This window comes from Brachycentrus maculatus, unplaced genomic scaffold (assembly GCF_059751285.1).
Source record: "Brachycentrus maculatus isolate JH-2025_06_01 unplaced genomic scaffold, ASM5975128v1 h1tg001102l, whole genome shotgun sequence".
Classification (NCBI taxonomy): Eukaryota; Metazoa; Arthropoda; class Insecta; order Trichoptera; family Brachycentridae; genus Brachycentrus; species Brachycentrus maculatus.
The window spans coordinates 234485-256637 of record NW_028281806.1 but is presented as its reverse complement, the minus strand read 5'-3'; the positions used below and the strand labels follow the sequence as shown (position 1 = coordinate 256637).

Sequence of the window (22153 nt, the reverse complement as noted above, 5' to 3'; positions counted from 1 at the left end):
AGTATTTAACGTTAGAAAAAGGTCCCTATTTTAGAGTGAAATTGGAGGACTTTAAATGATTATAATTCTGTTTCTACAATAGTTATAAGACATAGGAACACAGATAATATTGTACTCTAATTTATTGCATAGTTTCACGAGTAACCTGCTCCGCGCGTATTCACTGTATTGTAGTATTTAACGTTAGAAAAAGGTCCCTATTTTAGAGTGAAATTGGAGGACTTTAAATGATTATAATTCTGTTTCTACAATAGTTATAAGACATAGGAACACAGATAATATTGTACTCTAATTTATTGCATAGTTTCACGAGTAACCTGCTCCGCGCGTATTCACTGTATTGTAGTATTTAACGTTAGAAAAAGGTCCCTATTTTAGAGTGAAATTGGAGGACTTTAAATGATTATAATTCTGTTTCTACAATAGTTATAAGACATAGGAACACAGATAATATTGTACTCTAATTTATTGCATAGTTTCACGAGTAACCTGCTCCGCGCGTATTCACTGTATTGTAGTATTTAACGTTAGAAAAAGGTCCCTATTTTAGAGTGAAATTGGAGGACTTTAAATGATTATAATTCTGTTTCTACAATAGTTATAAGACATAGGAACACAGATAATATTGTACTCTAATTTATTGCATAGTTTCACGAGTAACCTGCTCCGCGCGTATTCACTGTATTGTAGTATTTAACGTTAGAAAAAGGTCCCTATTTTAGAGTGAAATTGGAGGACTTTAAATGATTATAATTCTGTTTCTACAATAGTTATAAGGCATAGGAACACAGATAATATTGTACTCTAATTAATTGCATAGTTTCACGAGTAACCTGCTCCGCGCGTATTCACTGTATTGTAGTATTTAACGTTAGAAAAAGGTCCCTATTTTAGAGTGAAATTGGAGGACTTTAAATGATTATAATTCTGTTTCTACAATAGTTATAAGACATAGGAACACAGATAATATTGTACTCTAATTTATTGCATAGTTTCACGAGTAACCTGCTCCGCGCGTATTCACTGTATTGTAGTATTTAACGTTAGAAAAAGGTCCCTATTTTAGAGTGAAATTGGAGGACTTTAAATGATTATAATTCTGTTTCTACAATAGTTATAAGACATAGGAACACAGATAATATTGTACTCTAATTTATTGCATAGTTTCACGAGTAACCTGCTCCGCGCGTATTCACTGTATTGTAGTATTTAACGTTAGAAAAAGGTCCCTATTTTAGAGTGAAATTGGAGGACTTTAAATGATTATAATTCTGTTTCTACAATAGTTATAAGACATAGGAACACAGATAATATTGTACTCTAATTTATTGCATAGTTTCACGAGTAACCTGCTCCGCGCGTATTCACTGTATTGTAGTATTTAACGTTAGAAAAAGGTCCCTATTTTAGAGTGAAATTGGAGGACTTTAAATGATTATAATTCTGTTTCTACAATAGTTATAAGACATAGGAACACAGATAATATTGTACTCTAATTTATTGCATAGTTTCACGAGTAACCTGCTCCGCGCGTATTCACTGTATTGTAGTATTTAACGTTAGAAAAAGGTCCCTATTTTAGAGTGAAATTGGAGGACTTTAAATGATTATAATTCTGTTTCTACAATAGTTATAAGACATAGGAACACAGATAATATTGTACTCTAATTTATTGCATAGTTTCACGAGTAACCTGCTCCGCGCGTATTCACTGTATTGTAGTATTTAACGTTAGAAAAAGGTCCCTATTTTAGAGTGAAATTGGAGGACTTTAAATGATTATAATTCTGTTTCTACAATAGTTATAAGACATAGGAACACAGATAATATTGTACTCTAATTTATTGCATAGTTTCACGAGTAACCTGCTCCGCGCGTATTCACTGTATTGTAGTATTTAACGTTAGAAAAAGGTCCCTATTTTAGAGTGAAATTGGAGGACTTTAAATGATTATAATTCTGTTTCTACAATAGTTATAAGACATAGGAACACAGATAATATTGTACTCTAATTTATTGCATAGTTTCACGAGTAACCTGCTCCGCGCGTATTCACTGTATTGTAGTATTTAACGTTAGAAAAAGGTCCCTATTTTAGAGTGAAATTGGAGGACTTTAAATGATTATAATTCTGTTTCTACAATAGTTATAAGACATAGGAACACAGATAATATTGTACTCTAATTTATTGCATAGTTTCACGAGTAACCTGCTCCGCGCGTATTCACTGTATTGTAGTATTTAACGTTAGAAAAAGGTCCCTATTTTAGAGTGAAATTGGAGGACTTTAAATGATTATAATTCTGTTTCTACAATAGGTATAAGACATAGGAACACAGATAATATTGTACTCTAATTTATTGCATAGTTTCACGAGTAACCTGCTCCGCGCGTATTCACTGTATTGTAGTATTTAACGTTAGAAAAAGGTCCCTATTTTAGAGTGAAATTGGAGGACTTTAAATGATTATAATTCTGTTTCTACAATAGGTATAAGACATAGGAACACAGATAATATTGTACTCTAATTTATTGCATAGTTTCACGAGTAACCTGCTCCGCGCGTATTCACTGTATTGTAGTATTTAACGTTAGAAAAAGGTCCCTATTTTAGAGTGAAATTGGAGGACTTTAAATGATTATAATTCTGTTTCTACAATAGTTATAAGACATAGGAACACAGATAATATTGTACTCTAATTTATTGCATAGTTTCACGAGTAACCTGCTCCGCGCGTATTCACTGTATTGTAGTATTTAACGTTAGAAAAAGGTCCCTATTTTAGAGTGAAATTGGAGGACTTTAAATGATTATAATTCTGTTTCTACAATAGTTATAAGACATAGGAACACAGATAATATTGTACTCTAATTTATTGCATAGTTTCACGAGTAACCTGCTCCGCGCGTATTCACTGTATTGTAGTATTTAACGTTAGAAAAAGGTCCCTATTTTAGAGTGAAATTGGAGGACTTTAAATGATTATAATTCTGTTTCTACAATAGTTATAAGACATAGGAACACAGATAATATTGTACTCTAATTTATTGCATAGTTTCACGAGTAACCTGCTCCGCGCGTATTCACTGTATTGTAGTATTTAACGTTAGAAAAAGGTCCCTATTTTAGAGTGAAATTGGAGGACTTTAAATGATTATAATTCTGTTTCTACAATAGTTATAAGACATAGGAACACAGATAATATTGTACTCTAATTTATTGCATAGTTTCACGAGTAACCTGCTCCGCGCGTATTCACTGTATTGTAGTATTTAACGTTAGAAAAAGGTCCCTATTTTAGAGTGAAATTGGAGGACTTTAAATGATTATAATTCTGTTTCTACAATAGTTATAAGACATAGGAACACAGATAATATTGCACTCTAATTTATTGCATAGTTTCACGAGTAACCTGCTCCGCGCGTATTCACTGTATTGTAGTATTTAACGTTAGAAAAAGGTCCCTATTTTAGAGTGAAATTGGAGGACTTTAAATGATTATAATTCTGTTTCTACAATAGTTATAAGACATAGGAACACAGATAATATTGTACTCTAATTTATTGCATAGTTTCACGAGTAACCTGCTCCGCGCGTATTCACTGTATTGTAGTATTTAACGTTAGAAAAAGGTCCCTATTTTAGAGTGAAATTGGAGGACTTTAAATGATTATAATTCTGTTTCTACAATAGTTATAAGACATAGGAACACAGATAATATTGTACTCTAATTTATTGCATAGTTTCACGAGTAACCTGCTCCGCGCGTATTCACTGTATTGTAGTATTTAACGTTAGAAAAAGGTCCCTATTTTAGAGTGAAATTGGAGGACTTTAAATGATTATAATTCTGTTTCTACAATAGTTATAAGACATAGGAACACAGATAATATTGTACTCTAATTTATTGCATAGTTTCACGAGTAACCTGCTCCGCGCGTATTCACTGTATTGTAGTATTTAACGTTAGAAAAAGGTCCCTATTTTAGAGTGAAATTGGAGGACTTTAAATGATTATAATTCTGTTTCTACAATAGTTATAAGACATAGGAACACAGATAATATTGTACTCTAATTTATTGCATAGTTTCACGAGTAACCTGCTCCGCGCGTATTCACTGTATTGTAGTATTTAACGTTAGAAAAAGGTCCCTATTTTAGAGTGAAATTGGAGGACTTTAAATGATTATAATTCTGTTTCTACAATAGTTATAAGACATAGGAACACAGATAATATTGTACTCTAATTTATTGCATAGTTTCACGAGTAACCTGCTCCGCGCGTATTCACTGTATTGTAGTATTTAACGTTAGAAAAAGGTCCCTATTTTAGAGTGAAATTGGAGGACTTTAAATGATTATAATTCTGTTTCTACAATAGTTATAAGACATAGGAACACAGATAATATTGTACTCTAATTTATTGCATAGTTTCACGAGTAACCTGCTCCGCGCGTATTCACTGTATTGTAGTATTTAACGTTAGAAAAAGGTCCCTATTTTAGAGTGAAATTGGAGGACTTTAAATGATTATAATTCTGTTTCTACAATAGGTATAAGACATAGGAACACAGATAATATTGTACTCTAATTTATTGCATAGTTTCACGAGTAACCTGCTCCGCGCGTATTCACTGTATTGTAGTATTTAACGTTAGAAAAAGGTCCCTATTTTAGAGTGAAATTGGAGGACTTTAAATGATTATAATTCTGTTTCTACAATAGGTATAAGACATAGGAACACAGATAATATTGTACTCTAATTTATTGCATAGTTTCACGAGTAACCTGCTCCGCGCGTATTCACTGTATTGTAGTATTTAACGTTAGAAAAAGGTCCCTATTTTAGAGTGAAATTGGAGGACTTTAAATGATTATAATTCTGTTTCTACAATAGGTATAAGACATAGGAACACAGATAATATTGTACTCTAATTTATTGCATAGTTTCACGAGTAACCTGCTCCGCGCGTATTCACTGTATTGTAGTATTTAACGTTAGAAAAAGGTCCCTATTTTAGAGTGAAATTGGAGGACTTTAAATGATTATAATTCTGTTTCTACAATAGGTATAAGACATAGGAACACAGATAATATTGTACTCTAATTTATTGCATAGTTTCACGAGTAACCTGCTCCGCGCGTATTCACTGTATTGTAGTATTTAACGTTAGAAAAAGGTCCCTATTTTAGAGTGAAATTGGAGGACTTTAAATGATTATAATTCTGTTTCTACAATAGGTATAAGACATAGGAACACAGATAATATTGTACTCTAATTTATTGCATAGTTTCACGAGTAACCTGCGCGTAAAATATTGTTTTTAAGTGTTAATTTGTAATTATAAACCTGACATCATCATTACAGATGACTAAGCGAGTCGCTTAGGCCACATTGGATCTGAGACACATCCATTGTAAATATAAAGATAAAAAATAACAAGACAAGACTGTAATTGGTTTCGGCCAATGACCATTCGAGATGGCACATTAGAGTGACCATACACTAACGGACGAATAAAATTAAAACGGCTTTTTGAATTAAAATATTTTATACCGAATAAGTATTAATTTGAATTGCGTTGGACCCTTATAACGAGCATAATTCGTTCCAGCATCTTACCCGTTAAGCGAAACATTTTTTTGTCATATGGAAAACAATGTTTTATACGATAATGCGTTCCATGCCGAATGAATACTAATTTTTAAAATATTTTATTATTAATATATATTCAATCTAAAAAAATTATATTACTTGTTTTTAATGAACATCTGACGTCACACACGGCATGCCCAAGCAATGAGAAAAGATGGAATGTATAATATGAACAGATTAAACATTTATGGTGACATTACACATCCCTGTTTAACACCTTTAGAGATGTCGGAAAATTTCCTTCTTTGTCACCATGTTTGGAACATTTTACGTCACTTATAGTTTTGCAGCATTGAGAAAAGAGGTAGGAGTATGTGTAAGAGTGTAAGGTGTACATATTAAACAACCATGGTGACATTACACATCCCTGTTTAATACCTTTAGAGATGTCAGAAAATTTCCTTCTTTGCCACCATTGGAACATCTTACATCACTTATAGTTTTCCAGCACTGAGAAATGAGGTAAGAGTATGTGCAAAAGTGTAATATGTACAAATTAAACTACCATGGTGACATTACACATTCCTGTTTAACACCTTTAGAGTTGTCAGCAAATTTCCTTCTTTGTCACCATGGTAACACCTAACATCACACATGGCATGCCGCAAACACTGAGAAAAGAGGTTTGTGTAAAATGTTCAGATTAGACCATGTACAGAATAACCATGGTGACATTACACATCCCTGTTTAACACCTTTAGAGATGTCAGCAAATTCCTTCTTTGTCGCCATTGTGACATCTAACATCACACATGACATGCCGCAAACACTGAGAAAAGAGGTATGTGTAAGATGTACGGATTAGACCATGTGACAGAATAACCATGGTGACATTACACATCCCTGTTTAACACCTTTAGAGATGTCAGCAAATTCCTTCTTTGTCACCATTATGACATCTAACATCACACACGACATGCCGCAAACACTGAGAAAAGAGGTTTGTGTAAGATGTGCAGATTAGACCATGTACAGAATAACCATGGTGACATTACACATCCCTGTTTAACACCTTTAGAGATGTCAGAAAATTGACTTCATTGTCACCATTGGAACATCTATCACACATGGTTTTGCGGCACTGAGAAAAGAGGTATGTGTAAGATTTTGTTTTGATGTGTTTCTGAATGATTGAACGATGTCCACGCTATATTTCCTGAGTGATGCCTGCCATAGAACTAGTTTTTGAGAACCGGTTTTTAGAATTCTACTTTCGGTCCGAACGGAACCAGAACTCGACAAGAAAAAAACGTAATAGATCTCAAAAATCACGACCATAAAACATTCGTTAAAAAAAGTGACACGGATGTTTGGGGCCCACATTTTAAAAGAGCACTTAGACTATGCAAAAATTAGCTTGATTATAATAAATTTATGTATTAAAAAAAAAACTAACTAACTAACCATCCCGCCGCTTCCCCGCAGGGGTAGGCAGAGAGAATAGAGCGCCACACCACTTTGTCCTTGCAAACTCTCTTGAACGTGGAAGAGGATAATTTATGTAGAATTTTTTTGTGTGTCCAAATACTTGTTCACAAATCTTCAGACTTACAAATTCTTCTTCATCTTTGATGAGATGTCAAAAAACAATATGAAGGAACTCCTACAATTGGAGATAATCCAAATTTGTGAACAAGTATTTGGACACACTCAAAATGTTGTAAATAAATTATCTGGTCAAATTATAAGCTAAAATGATAAAAATGAAAATGACATTTTCTGGCGTTTCTCATGTGTGTGATTATAATCCAGGATTCGGACCTCAGACAGACCGAGGAAAACATGGCACGATCGGGTATGCCAAATACTTGAAAGTGGTCAGGTTAGGAGTCGTAACAATCGGCGGGTATGTATGAGGAGATGCACTAAAGTGGAAGAGGCGAAGAATGTTTGCAAGGACAGAGTGGTGTGGCGCTCTATTCTCTCTGCCTACGCCTGCGGGGAAGCGGCGTGATGGTTAGTTTTTTTTTTTATTCGGACCTCACATACTAATAAAGAGTTTCTGCTCAATAAAAAGCTTCTTTTCATCTCACCAATAGATGTCTCTAGTGAAGTTCTAGCGATTCAAGAACAATGTTTCAAAATTGGTTCATATATATAGAACTTCCAAGAATTTGAGTAGTGTGGTTGTCAATAATGGGTAGAGTTGGTGAATGTTATTTGTCGAAACTTTAATTAATATTTCGATAGAATACAGTCAACAGGACAGATTTGCATTTAAAGGATTTTTGTACAATATTGGAAATGTAGCTTTTGGGTGAGGACCTCCACATATCGCTCACTCCTTTCAAGAACGTCACAAATCAAAAATCGTAAAATTTCAGCTGTGCATATTTTCGGAATGCCTAGAAAATGTACTATATCCCAGCAAAAGCGGCATATTTTTAACTTAACATTTACCCGCTACAGGGCAGAAAGTGTTGTTTTTGGATTTTGAAGAAAAGGTATTTTTTAATTTTTTTTTAAATATACTTAATATTTTACAAATGGAGAAAAAACCTTCAGGTTTTACCTAAAAAGATCTGTTGCACAGTAAAAAGTTCAGTAAGTGGCTTGACATTTATTTTTAATACATTGTATTATATTTTTAAACTTTAAAAACGTTCTCCTGAAAAATCGAGTTTTTTTATTTATGACGTTCTTGAAAGGAGTCGAGGACCCGATTAAAAGAATACAGCAAACTTATGAATAGAAACCGGTTCCCGTTCGTCGGGCAGAACCGGTTCCCGTTTTTATGATTCTTTTATTAATTTAATTATCCCGAATATAATATCAGTAACGGGAAACCCAATTTGAAATATAATGGATACAAGGCTGAGATAAGCACTATCCATCAAACCAAGAAAGGTGGTTTGGACATGTGGAACGAATGAGTGAGGAAAGAACAGTTAAATAAACTCAAATGTAGTTAACAATATAATAAAATTAATCTGAATGCTGTCAAAATACGATCTCTCAGACCTGTGTGTATGTGTGTGTGGTAAAACGGTGTATGATAGATGTTTGAATTCTGAAATAAAGAAAGAAAGTATGCTGAGTTTATGAAAATATAACATTCTTTTAGTAATTAAATTTCTTTTAACCATTATCAGCACCCAATGGTGCATAGGGCACTGCATCGTATTGACGCAGTGTTATCGTGATCAAGTCAAGGTGATCACTCCTGCGCCTCGGGGACCAGTCCAGGATAATATTATATAAATATTAGAATGTAAAACTACTAGAGATTAAATTTACTAGGCGGTTATGTATGAGGAGATGCATGAACGTGGAAGAGGCGTAGAATGTTTGCAAAGACAGAGCGGTGTGGCGTTCTATTCTTTCTGCCTAGCCCTGCGGGGTAGCGGGATGATGGATAGTTAAATAATAATAATAATAAAACCCTTATCCGCACCCCAATGGTGCATAGGGCACTGTGTCATATAAACGCAGTGTTATCTTGATCGTTTACACATGAAGGAAAGGTGATCAGCCCTCCGCTTCAGGTACCAGTCCATTGTAATATTCAATAAATATTACAGTGAAAAAATCACTTACATTTATTTTACCCCCCTTGGGAATCGAACCCGGGACCTCCAGAACGGTAGCCGAGCGTGCTGACCATTACACTACGGAGGCGGAATTATATCAATCATTTTTGATATATGACGTTGAAAAGAGCGAGCGATTTGTGTTAGTGATTCGCTATATTTTATCTTTTCAAAATTTTAAGTAGTGTGGTTGTCAATAATGGGTAGAATTAGTAAATGTTACACGTGTGTAAAGTGATCACTTAAACCAGCCTATGACGGTCGTCAGTCCCGTAAATGCCCAGACTTCCATATTATTCTTCATCTTTGATGAGATGTCAAAAAATAATATGAAAATAACTCCTGTAATTGGAGATAATCCAGATTTGTGAACAAGTATTTGGACACACTCAAAATGTTATTATTGAATTTCTCTGTTTAAAATTGGTTTGTTGTTGCTGTGAGTCGTTTCAAATTTCATTTGAAGCATTGTATTTGTAATCTCATATCGCTCACTCCTTTCAACAACGTCTAATATTAAAAAACTTGATTTTTCAGGAGATCGTTTTTAAAGTTCAAGAATATAATTAAATGTATTAAAAATAAATATCAAGCCACTTATTGAACTTTTTACTGTGCAACAGATCTTTTTAGGTAAAACGTTAACATTTTTTCGCCATTAGAAAAATATTTAAAAAAATAATTAAACAATACGTTTTCTTCAAAATGCAAAAACAACACTTTCTGCCCTGTAGCGGGTAAATATTAAGTTCAAAATATCCCGCTTTTGCTAGGATATAATACATTTTCTGGGCATTCCGAAAACATGCACACCTGAAAATTGACGATTTTCGATTTATGACGTTGTTGAAAGGAATGTGCGATATGTTGGGAAAATGCCAAAAGGTATATTATTGTATTATATTTTAGCTCAGTCCCGTTTCCTCGATGACACCAGAGCTCCTCAGCGAAGGTTAAATAACCCTTTGTCTGCCGGAAGCGATGCTGTCATCTGCTGGTACCTACCCCGCGACTCTGCCCAGGAGATAACATCAGCGTATGCTTCTAGCACCTCGTCAGGGCGACGCTTGTCGGCTCCTCTCTAGCCTTGACGCGGCAATCGAAGCTTGACCAAACAAAATTATCATCATTCTTTCTAGTAGGCGATGGATTATTCACCCTGCGGAAGAGATATTAACCTCTAAGCTGCTCGATTTCGAGTGTCAAACTTTCCGTCCCGTGCTGGATTATTTTACATTACAATATTTTTGACAAAAAAAGCATATTTTTGCCTATTTTTTATAGTGAAACTTTCGGATATCCATCATAGATGTTCACAGTACACAATGCACTTTACCTATTATGTTTTTATGGTGTATTTACACAAAAATATTAACATTTACGGACTCGCGGCCTAAAGTATGGCGGCTGTATAGAAGACGCGGCTGTCGTATCTGCGGAGCACGAGCCGACCGGAAGTATTCACGATAAAGTTGACACTAAATTAAAATAATTTTGATATTTTATGACAATAAATCAAAGAGAACTAATTTATCCATGCCTCGAACCAAATTCAAGTGCAAAAAATTATCCATAGGTGTTGATATAAGTACGTAAAGTTGAAAAACGACTATGCATGCGATCCGCAGTCAACGGTACTTCTATAAAAAACGACAATAGATGCGATCCGCAGCTTACGGGTTAATGCTATAGGTGTTTCAACTTGATATGACACATCTATAGTTCTTTACATTGTTTTAAGTGTGTCCAACTTACCAAATTGATAAATCTGTATTATCTCCAATAAAGTATTATCACTCGGGAGTAATATATAATTTAACATACTCCACCTATAAAGGATTGTATTAGACTCGTGCATTATTTATAATGGCCGATATAATCAATATTTTCATTCATCATTTTCATTTTGAAAATTCGCCTTCGAAAAAACGTTATTTTCGTAAGTTGGCAATGAATGACGTCACAGAAACGATGGAGTTATTTTAATATTGGCAACGTTGCTAAATTGTTGGCGGCTCTATTTGTTGATGGTTCTATGGTCCACCCCCCCTCCCCTAATATTTGTAAAACACAAATGGTAGTGTAGTGGTAAACAAACAACACACACTACTACTATTACAGCTTTATACACCTAATAACTATTATTGGAGATAAACTGGTCAAATTATAAGCTAAAATTTTAATGGATATTTTCTAACGTTTCTAATATATGTGAATATAATCCAGAATTCGGACCTCACATTCAAATGCAACAGTTTCTGATTAATAAAAAGTTTCTCTCATCCCACCATAGATGTCTATAGTGAAGTTTGAGTGTCAAGAAAGCTAGGAGTGTATGTCAGGACATACCAGTCTAGCGTTCTATCTTTACTGGCTACCCCTGAAGAGAAACGGCGTGATTGTAAAGGAAGTAGTAGAGTAAGTACTTGGTTGATGTGTTATCTTTTGACTGCGATGTCAGCTCCTAGTTTTCGATATTGTTTGCACTTGAAATATACTCAGTAAGTTGTTTTCCCATGTTTTGAGTTCATACACCTTTGAATTTCTTTGTTTAAATATCTTTGTTTTATGATTTAAAGATTGTTATAAGTATTACATTTCCGTTTCCCGCATGTAATATGCAAATCATTACTATAATAATTTCATTTTAATCCAATACTTCAAACCATTTTTTTAAACGAAAGAAGATGGATGCTCAGATACATCAGAGTTTAACGACCTTGCAATAACGATAAATATATATATATATATATATATATATATATATATATATATATATATATATATATATATATATATATATATATATATATATATATATATATATATATATATATATATATATATATATATATATATATATATATATATATATATATATATATATATATATATATATATATATATATATATATATATATATATATATATATATATATATATATATATATATATATATATATATATATATATATATATATATATATATATATATATATATATATATATATATATATATATTTATATATATATATATATATATATATATATATATATATATATATATATATATATATATATATATATATATATATATATATACATATATATATATATATATATATATATATATATATATATATATATATATATATATATATATATATAAATATATATATGTATGTATATATATATATATATATATATATATATATATATATATATATATATATATATATATATATATATATATATATGTATATATATATAAATATATATATATATATATATATATATATATATATATATATATATATATATATATATATATATTTATATATATATATATATATATATATATTTATATATATATATAAATATATATATGTATGTATATATATATATATATATATATATATATATATATATATATATATATATATATATATATATATGTATATATATATATATATATATATATGTATATATATATATATATATATATATATATATATATATATATATATATATATATATATATATATATATATATATATATATATATATATATATATATATTTATATATATATATATATATATATTTATATGTATATATATATATATTTATATATATATATATAAATATATATATATATATATATATATATATATATTAAATAATTTTAAAATACCTAAATACAACACAAAACAGTACCAACAAAATAACATATACTTAAGAATAAAAAAAATTCAACAGCCTCCACTTTAAAAAAAAATACAAACACTTAAAAAAAAACAAATTTAACGAATACTACAAACATATACTGACTACAATAGAAAACAAAATAAGAATAAACTCTCTCTTACCACATAAATATACACAAATATGTTGTATGGGAATATACAAGTATATTCCCATACTATATATTTTTTTAAATATAACATGATACTTCAAGCAAAACAAACAAAAAATCAAGAAGTCGCTTTGTATTCCACAAAAAAATTAAGACGTTTCATTGGTATTCAAACAAAGATAAAGAAGAGCGTGAGGTTTTTAATACGAAAACACCGGTAGGTATCAGTACAACAGGTAGGTACTTTAAACGAATATTTCATCTACAATAAGTTCTTTGTTATATTTTGTCTATGACATGGTTTGACATTTCACACAAAATGGCCGCCCACCGCTCTCCGTGACAGCTGTATCTCTTGTTACGCTTCATTATAAATGGAATACCATCAATAAAAGGTGAGTTTTGGTCACTCGTTACGCACAGCGTTGGACCAATTCGTTAATTCTGTTCAGCTAACGAATCTAGCAGACCTACCTCCTGATTTCGAACGACGCTGTCGATATGTCGTTTTCTGTAACCTATGTTTTCATCTGTCGAGAATAAACAAAACGCACGAGAAAATGATCGTAGAATGAATAAGAATAAATGGATAACTACACCGGTATCATTAGTACAAAGAATAATGTTTGTATTTTCGTATCGCATTCTTATTTTTGACAGATTACTAGACCATGGACAATTTAGATCATACTTTAGAGGACTAGGTGGGTAGGTACTTTGAATTGTTTTGATAGTCGACGTTCATATTCCCACTTTGATCAACATCCTCACCGATATTGATACATCAAAAAAATCTTTATACAAAAATAAATCCATATCTTTTTAACTTACTATATTTAGGTAATTAATAAGGTTAAGGTAAATTTAGGTAATTATAATTTAATAAGTTATTACTTATTTTTATTCCTTGCGCCAACTTGCTGCCCGTAACCATTAACCCGTAAGCTGCGGATCGCATCTATTGTCGTTTTTTTATAGACTTTAATATCTTTATTATATATCAACTTTACGTACTTATATCAACACCTATGGATAATTTTTTGCACTTAAATTTGGTTCGAGGCATGGATAAATTAGTTCTCTTTGATTTATTGTCATAAAATATCAAAATTATTTTAATTTAGTGTCAACTTTATCGTGAATACTTCCGGTTGGCTCGTGCTCCGCAGATACGACAGCCGCGTCTTCTATACAGCCGCCATACTTTAGGCCGCGAGTCCGTAAATGTTAATATTTTTGTGTAAATACACCATAAAAACATAATAAGTAAAGTGCATTGTGTACTGTGAACATCTATGATGGATATCTGAAAGTTTCACTACAAAAAATAGGCAGAAATATGCTTTTTTGTCAAAAATATTGTAATGTAAAATAATCCAGCACGGGACGGAAAGTTTGACACTCGAAATCGAGCAGCTTAGAGGTTAAGAATTCCAGTAGCGATCATGCTTTTAAGAACAGTGTCCGCTGATGGTTGCTTCTCGTTGGTAGGGACAAAGTGAAAAGAGAATTAAGTACAAGTGTAATTATTTTATTGTATATACATGAAAATCTGGTCTGAAAACTTGAGTACACACATCACCGCGCAGGCTTGATGACTAACGCACTCGCTAGTCTTGAGAATAAATAAAAAGTGGACATGTATTCACACACACGGTATATGTAGTACTAATATGAATATATTAAAAAAAAATCTAACTTACCAGCTTACTATCTCACCGCTTTCCGTAGGGGTAGGCAGAGAGAATAGAACGCCACACCACTCTGTCTTTGCAAACACCCCTCGCCTCGTACAACAACTTCTCTTATCCCAGTGAGAATAAATATTGGTGTAAACTTACTTACATTTATTCTCACTGGGAATCGAACCTGGCACCTAGCACGGTAGCTAAACACGCTGACCATTACACCACGGAGGCGGACTAAATATATATACCTCATACATATCCGCCGATTATTTCGACTCCTTACGTGATCCATTTATAAAATACAATAAATCAGCCAATTTGTTTTGTAAAACGTAAAATTTAAATAGTTAGACATCCAATTAGAAGTCAAAAACGTGTTTTAAAGAAGGAATTCTGTTTACAGGTGAAATATCTTCAATTGGAATACACAGTTGGATTTAAACGCTCGTATAATATGAAATAAACGATGGACCTCGCTCTAGTTTCGATCAAGGCCGAGCCGCAGACGGTCGATGAAGAAGAGGATACTTTCCAAGCTGCGGACGTCGTCGGAGCACCGTATCCCGTCACATTCAAGAGCGAACCGGAGTCTGATGGCGCCATCAGCGATGGAGACGTGCCATATGTCGCCGTGAAGCAGGAGATGACCTACCCGGAAGTTCCTATAATCAAGTTCGAGCCAGATACTTACTCTGAATGGGGTCGTGCTGAAGAGTATATAGACGACGAACCGGCTGTGCCGGGGACCAGCGCTTACCCAAACCAAACGGATGTTGACACTGCTTATCCTGACTTGAAGCAAGAATGCTCGGAGAATACGTTCGACGTGGGAACCGATCCTAGTATGTAACACTACTTGTTTGTTGTTTTATCCATCCTGTTGCTGTATCCACCCTGTAATTCAGACTGAATGCAGTTGAAATGCGATCCCTTAGACGAATGTGTGGCAAAACGATGTTTGATAGATGCTCGAATGATGAAATAAGGAAAGAATGTAAGGCTGAGATAGGCATTATCGATAAAATTAAGAAAGGCGTGTTGAGATGGTTTGGACATGTGGAACGTATGAGTGAAGAAAGAACGTTTAAACAAATTTATGAGGCGAATGTAGTTGGAAAAAGAAGCAGAGGAAGACCGAGGAAAACTTGGCCCAATCAGGTATGTCAAATACTTGTAAGCGGCCGGGTCAGGAGTCGTAATAATCGTCGGGTATGTATGAGGAGATGCATTAATGTAGAAGAGGTGAATAATGTTTGCAAAGACAGAGTGGTGTGGCGTTCGATTCTCTCTGCCCACCCCTGCGGGGAAACGGCGTGATGGTTAGCTATTTAGTTAGTTAGTATTTTTTTTTATCTTTATGGCGAGATACATTACCTCCCTCTTACGCTTACCCTTTATTTTAAAAATAAAAGTTATAATTTTTAAACATATTTTCTAAGCAGTACTCATGCGCAGGCATGCCATGGCACAAACGTAACGTAGTTCTCGTAAACCAGTAACATATTCTTTATTTTTCATATTATTTTTTGACATCTCAACATAGATGAAGAAGAATATGGAAGTCTGGAATGTCTTCATCTATTTTGAGATGTCAAAAAATTATATGAAAAAATAACTCCTATAATTGGAGATACAGATTTGTGAACAAGTGTTTAGACACAGTTAAAATGTTGTTATTCTTTATTGTTTCCTTTCTTTTTCATCATTTCTTTTCTTCATCTTTTTCTTTTATGGTAATCCCTCTAGTTGTGTTATATTGATTTCGCTCTTCTGTTCCCCATTGTTTCTTATAAGATTTTATTTTCTCGCTTTTTCAAACCTCGGATCACATTTCGACTGCATTCAGTCTGCTTTCATTCTTCTTTTGCCAACTCCATGCTTCGCTTCCATACATAAGCATGGAGTTGGCAAAATAAGGATGAAAGCAGACTGAATGCAGTCGAAATGCGATCCCTCAGGCGAATGTCTTGAATTAGTTTTCTTTAATATTCTTCCTTAGTTCTTAGTTCTTACGAGTCTCGTGATTTTGAGCGGACTAAGAATCAAATGCAAGTGAAATGCCGTCTAAAATATGCTTACAAAAATGGCATTTACAGTCACTTGCTGTAGATCGAAATGAATCATCTTTATTTTGTTTTCAGATTTCGGGGAAGCTAGGACGATATCGACGGGTTCCATAAATAACTTTCAATCGTCTAGCAGCTTCAAGAAACAAAATAATGCAAATAACTTGCCTTCAGAAACAGACAATGCGTCACAAACGTCTAATATAAAAGAGAAACCATTTCCATGTCCACAGTGTCCATACAGATCTTCTTTAAAAAAGTCATTGAAAGCCCACTTGCTAACTCATAGCGGGGAGAAACCGTATTCCTGTACACTCTGTGACTACAAATGTCTGATGAAGGGAAATTTAAAAATACACATGTGGTGTCATACTGACAGCAAACCATTTTCTTGCACGGAGTGTAATTACAAATGTACGCGGAAGTATAGCCTTAAAACTCACATGGCGACACATTCCGGCGAGAAACCTTTCTCGTGTTCGGAGTGTCCGTGTAAATTTTCTTTGAAAGCAACGTTGAGAACGCACATGTTTACTCACAGTGGCGAGAAACTGTTTTCCTGCACAGAGTGCGAATATAAATCTTTCAAGAGGGGAAATTTAAAAGTTCATATGTTCAGTCATTCTGCCGTAAAACCGTTCTCTTGCTCCGAATGCGATTATAAATGTTCCCTGAAACACAGCTTAAACACTCATATGCTAAGTCATACCGGCGAGAAGCCATTCGCTTGTAATCAATGCGAATCCAGATTTATAATCAAAAGATCTTTGCAGGCTCATATGATGTCTCACAATGGCGAGAAACCGTTTACATGTTTCGATTGTGGTTATAAATGTTCGTTGAAAAAGAATCTGAAATCGCACATTTTAACGCATTCTAGCAAAAAGCCGTTCCCATGTCCCGAGTGCCAATATAGTTGTTTGAGGAGGGATCGTTTGAGGAAACATATGTTAACACATCGAAAGTAATATTTGAACGTGTTTTTTTCCCTGAATTCTAAGCCAACCATCACAATATTTTCTGTCCCTTTCAAAATTCTTCTTCCATACCTTCCTTACTATAATCATAAGTTATTGAAATTCTTAGTTTATATTTTTTTATGTTGAAGTTGTATAAATACTCTTTTTTTATGTTGAAGTTGTATAAATACTCCCAATTTTTTTAAATAAACAAAATCGGATTAATTTGATATTGTATGTATTTTTCTTATTTGAAGAGTTGCGTAAATATGAGCCTTTGGGGCAGCCAATAACTAAACAGGTATTCTATATTTTTTGTTACAATTTGTACTGTCAAATTAAAAACATGTGTCTTATTTGGCAGTAATCCATTAACCATTCTCATTAATTCCTCTCCTTTCTTTCTCCTTCCTGCAAAATCTATTTTTTATAAACTAAAAAAAAACTAACTAACCATCACGCCGCTTCACCGCAGGGGTAGGCAGAGAGAAAAGAGCGCCACACCACTCTGTCCTTGCAAACATTCTTCGCCTCTTCCACGTTCATGCATCTCCTCATACATACCCGCCGATTGTTACGACTCCTAACCTGACCACTTTCAAGTATTTTGCATACCTGATCGTGCCATGTTTTTCTCGGCCTTCCTCTGCTTCTTTTCCCGCTAACATTCGCCTCATAAATTTGTTTTACCGTTCTTTCGTCACTCATTCGTTCCACATGTCCATATACATGTCACTATTTTTTATACCATACCCTTACCCTTTTACTCCCTTCCCCACACACACACACACACTCCCACTCCTTTTTTTTTCTCTTAATATTTTTGAAAGTTATTATAACATAAATGTGGAATTGTGTAATTGGCTTTATTTTTACTAGTATAATTTTTTTTATTTTATACTTTTTTAAATTTAAAGCTGTACAATTCCTTAACAAATAAAAAAAGGTGAACTTTAAATGAGTGTTTTAAAGTAGGGTAAAATAATCAAATTTTACATATATATATTTTTAAATTCAGTATTACCGGAAATCATCGATGAACCAAATGTTCTGCCAATAATTTTTCTGTTTGTGAGAAGTCATTAAAATTAGTTGATTTTTTGACAAATTTTATGGTATTGAAAAATATTATTTTTTAGATAAACGTTAATTATATACGCGAATATTTTAATTTTATACGAATTTCATATAGAAAGGAAATAAGTTATGGGCTCGCAACTCAGAGTCCGTGGCAGTAATCACGCGATCGCAATCCAATAAAATTATTTTGAATTACATTACATAAATACCTGCTATTATCGAAAGGTACCTACTTAATTCATTCTAAGAAATTCACTATGACAAGGAAAATTGTTTATGTGCTTCACAAAATGGCGTCCATTGTCAATTGAGGTCACTGTTCTGTATATTGATATATCTACAAGTGTTTGTTACGAGTTTTACTGTAACAACTTAAGATTTTCTGCTCATGATGCACTCTTAAGGTATATCTGCAACTTGATAATACTTAGTTTTATATTATTTAAAACCCGAAATTTGATATCATCAATTATATATTGTAGCTGCAGACAGTTGGTATAATTCCATATTGAATTGTTGGGTAATATATACAAAATTAAACACTGTTATTGGATTGAATTCTACTTTTATTAACATACTTGTATATGATAATATGTGACGCGTTTCGTCTTATTAAGACATCAAAACAGAGTATTTGGTAATGTCTTAATAAGATGAAACGCGTCATACATATTATCATATATGTATTTGTAAAAAAAAGTAGAATTAAATCCAATAACCGTGTTTAATTTTGTATATATTACTAAAGTGACCATACGTCCAGTTTTGAATGGGACCGTCCCGGTTTTCGATAGCCAGCCCCAATATAAAACAATATTTTTTTTATTATTTATTGTCTTATTTTCATTATCAATATTCCTTTTCTTTTTATTAAATACATAAAAACCATGAAAAAAATATGTGTTTCTTTGAATATACATACTAAATTCCCATTTTGAGGATAAAAATAAATGGTCATTTTATACGTTACCCAACAATTCATTAATTATGGATTATTTCAGTGTAAAATAAAGTATTGACATTTTTATAACACAGCATAATAACGCATGATGATCAATGTGAAAAATATTGCAGGTTGTTTTTAAGATAGGAGACAAAAATACGAGTCATTTACAAATAAAATAGAAGATGTAGAGAGAATGGATCTCGCTTCAGCTTGCGTCAAGGCCGAACCGAAAACTGACGATGTAAAAGAGGATGTTCTCCGAACTGAAGACTCCACGGGTCCAACGTGTCCGATGATACTGAAGAGTGAACGAGAGCCTGATGACGCTACATGTAATATTCCACACTGTGATGGAGATGTATCTCATGTAAAGAAGGAGGTCATCTACCCAGAAGTTCCCGTCAAGGTGGAACTAGGAATTGACTCTGAATATGGCGACACTCCGCATAGTGAAGAGTATACGAGTAATGAGCCAAGTATACCGGGGATTAGTGCAAAACTGCCTTACACAGAGATCGACATTACTTATCCTGACTTTAAACTAGAATGCTCGAAGTCTTCTTCTCTCAGCGTGGGAACCAACAGTAGTATGTAACGCTTCTTTTTCGTCGTATCTCCCTTGTAATTTTTCTGTGCGTGATGGCGAAATACATTACCCCCTTCTAATCCTTATTCTAAGGTAAGCCCTGTAGTGTATAGGGCACTGCATCGTATAAAAGTAGTTTTATTCTGATCATAATATATATTTGGAAACGGTGATCCAGTCTCGCGCTTCATGTACCAGTCCAGTATAAATTAAATACATATTAAAATAAAAAAATTACTCATATTTGTTTTGATCCCCTGGGAATCGAACCCGAGGCCTCCGGTTCGGCAGCCAAACGCGCTGACCTTAATAATGAATTAATTATCAATTTCAAATGAAAAAATAGCAAATAATTAACCCATTTACTTGAGTTTTAGTAATACTTTATATAATGCACCGGCCAGAATATCTAAAATTATACAATTTATTTTTTCAAGTGGTTATTTATCTAATTTTTCTGTTTTTTTGAGGATTGTAAAGGCATTGAGGCTCAAACTCTGTTCCTTTGAAAGTTACGACCTGTTTATGGTACAGTCGATTTGTATCTTTTTTATGCTATGGCGTATGTACTACATATGTACAGTATATGTACTACATTCGTACCCTTTAATTTTAATATTCTTATTTACAATCTTTTTATTTGTGCAAAATTGCGATGGTATTTCATGAATTCGTTCATTTTTCAGATGTGAACGAAGAAAGCTGTGTACAAGACAAACATCTACAGTTGTCAGACAGTATTATAAATTTACCTTCTCATTCTCTCGACAATTCAACTTCCACATTTTCTGATACATCGACAAGTGACCATAAAATAGAAGCTAAAAAACTCACGAACACAGACGACAAACGTTACTCTTGTCCGGAATGTGAATTCAGAGGCAAACGAAGGGGCGATCTGAAAATCCACATGTTCACTCATACTGGTGAGAAACCCTTTGCGTGTGAAGAGTGCGACTATGTGTGCACGCGTAGAGGAAATTTAAACACGCACATGTTGACTCACACTGGCAAGAAGCCCTTCGCGTGTTCATTTTGCAACGGTACATTTACGACGAAAGGGAATTTGAAATTGCACACTTTGACTCACACCGGCGAGAAACCTCATTCCTGTCCTATCTGTGATTTCTCATGTACCTCGGGGCACAGTTTAAAAACCCACAAGTTGATTCACACCGGTGAGAAACCCTTTTCTTGTCCGCAGTGTGAATTTACCTGCGCTCGTAGAAGTAGTCTAAAAAGGCATGTCTTAACGCACGTGCACAAAAAGCGGAAGGGCCGAGTACCTAAACATTTAATCGTTTAATTGTCCTCGTCTGTCTGCAAAATGGACACCATCTTCCGTCGCACCTGAGTTTTAAACGACATTTTATGGCTACAATTTGTGTACGCCAAATTTGGTATTTATATTTGTAATATTAGTTACGTAGAATGTTATCAAATTAATAAATTGTTGTTTAAATTAAATTATTACGATAAAAAAATTGTGTTTCATTTGTGTATGTATAGTTTACAATTATATTCTTTCAAATTATTATTACAAATTTGCCTAAAAATCTATGTTGTATTTTTTAAGAGATAAATCAGCTTAATTTGTTTGTAAAACGCCGAGTTCTTTGTGATACTGAATTGAAATATATTACCAGTAACCAGTTTTGCTTACTTTTTCTTCAATTCCCTTCATCGGAATTTTTGGCTGCTTAAATTCTAATCAAAAACAACATTTTTACATATATATATATATATATATATATATATATATATATATATATATATATATATATAT

At 33.0% G+C, this 22153-nt stretch overlaps 1 protein-coding gene across 1 annotated transcript; it reads left to right on the top strand.

The window, feature by feature from the left end:
* Positions 1 to 13355: 13355 nt before the first annotated feature.
* Positions 13356 to 21859, top strand: LOC148299535 (uncharacterized). The gene is made up of 5 exons (XM_088275958.1): positions 13356 to 13437; positions 15134 to 15572; positions 16872 to 17760; positions 19920 to 20368; positions 21054 to 21859. Exons 2-5 carry the CDS (start codon positions 15197 to 15199, stop codon positions 21671 to 21673), a joined length of 2334 nt encoding a protein of 777 aa, XP_088132084.1. The 5' UTR covers positions 13356 to 13437; positions 15134 to 15196; the 3' UTR covers positions 21674 to 21859.
* Positions 21860 to 22153: the final 294 nt, after the last annotated feature.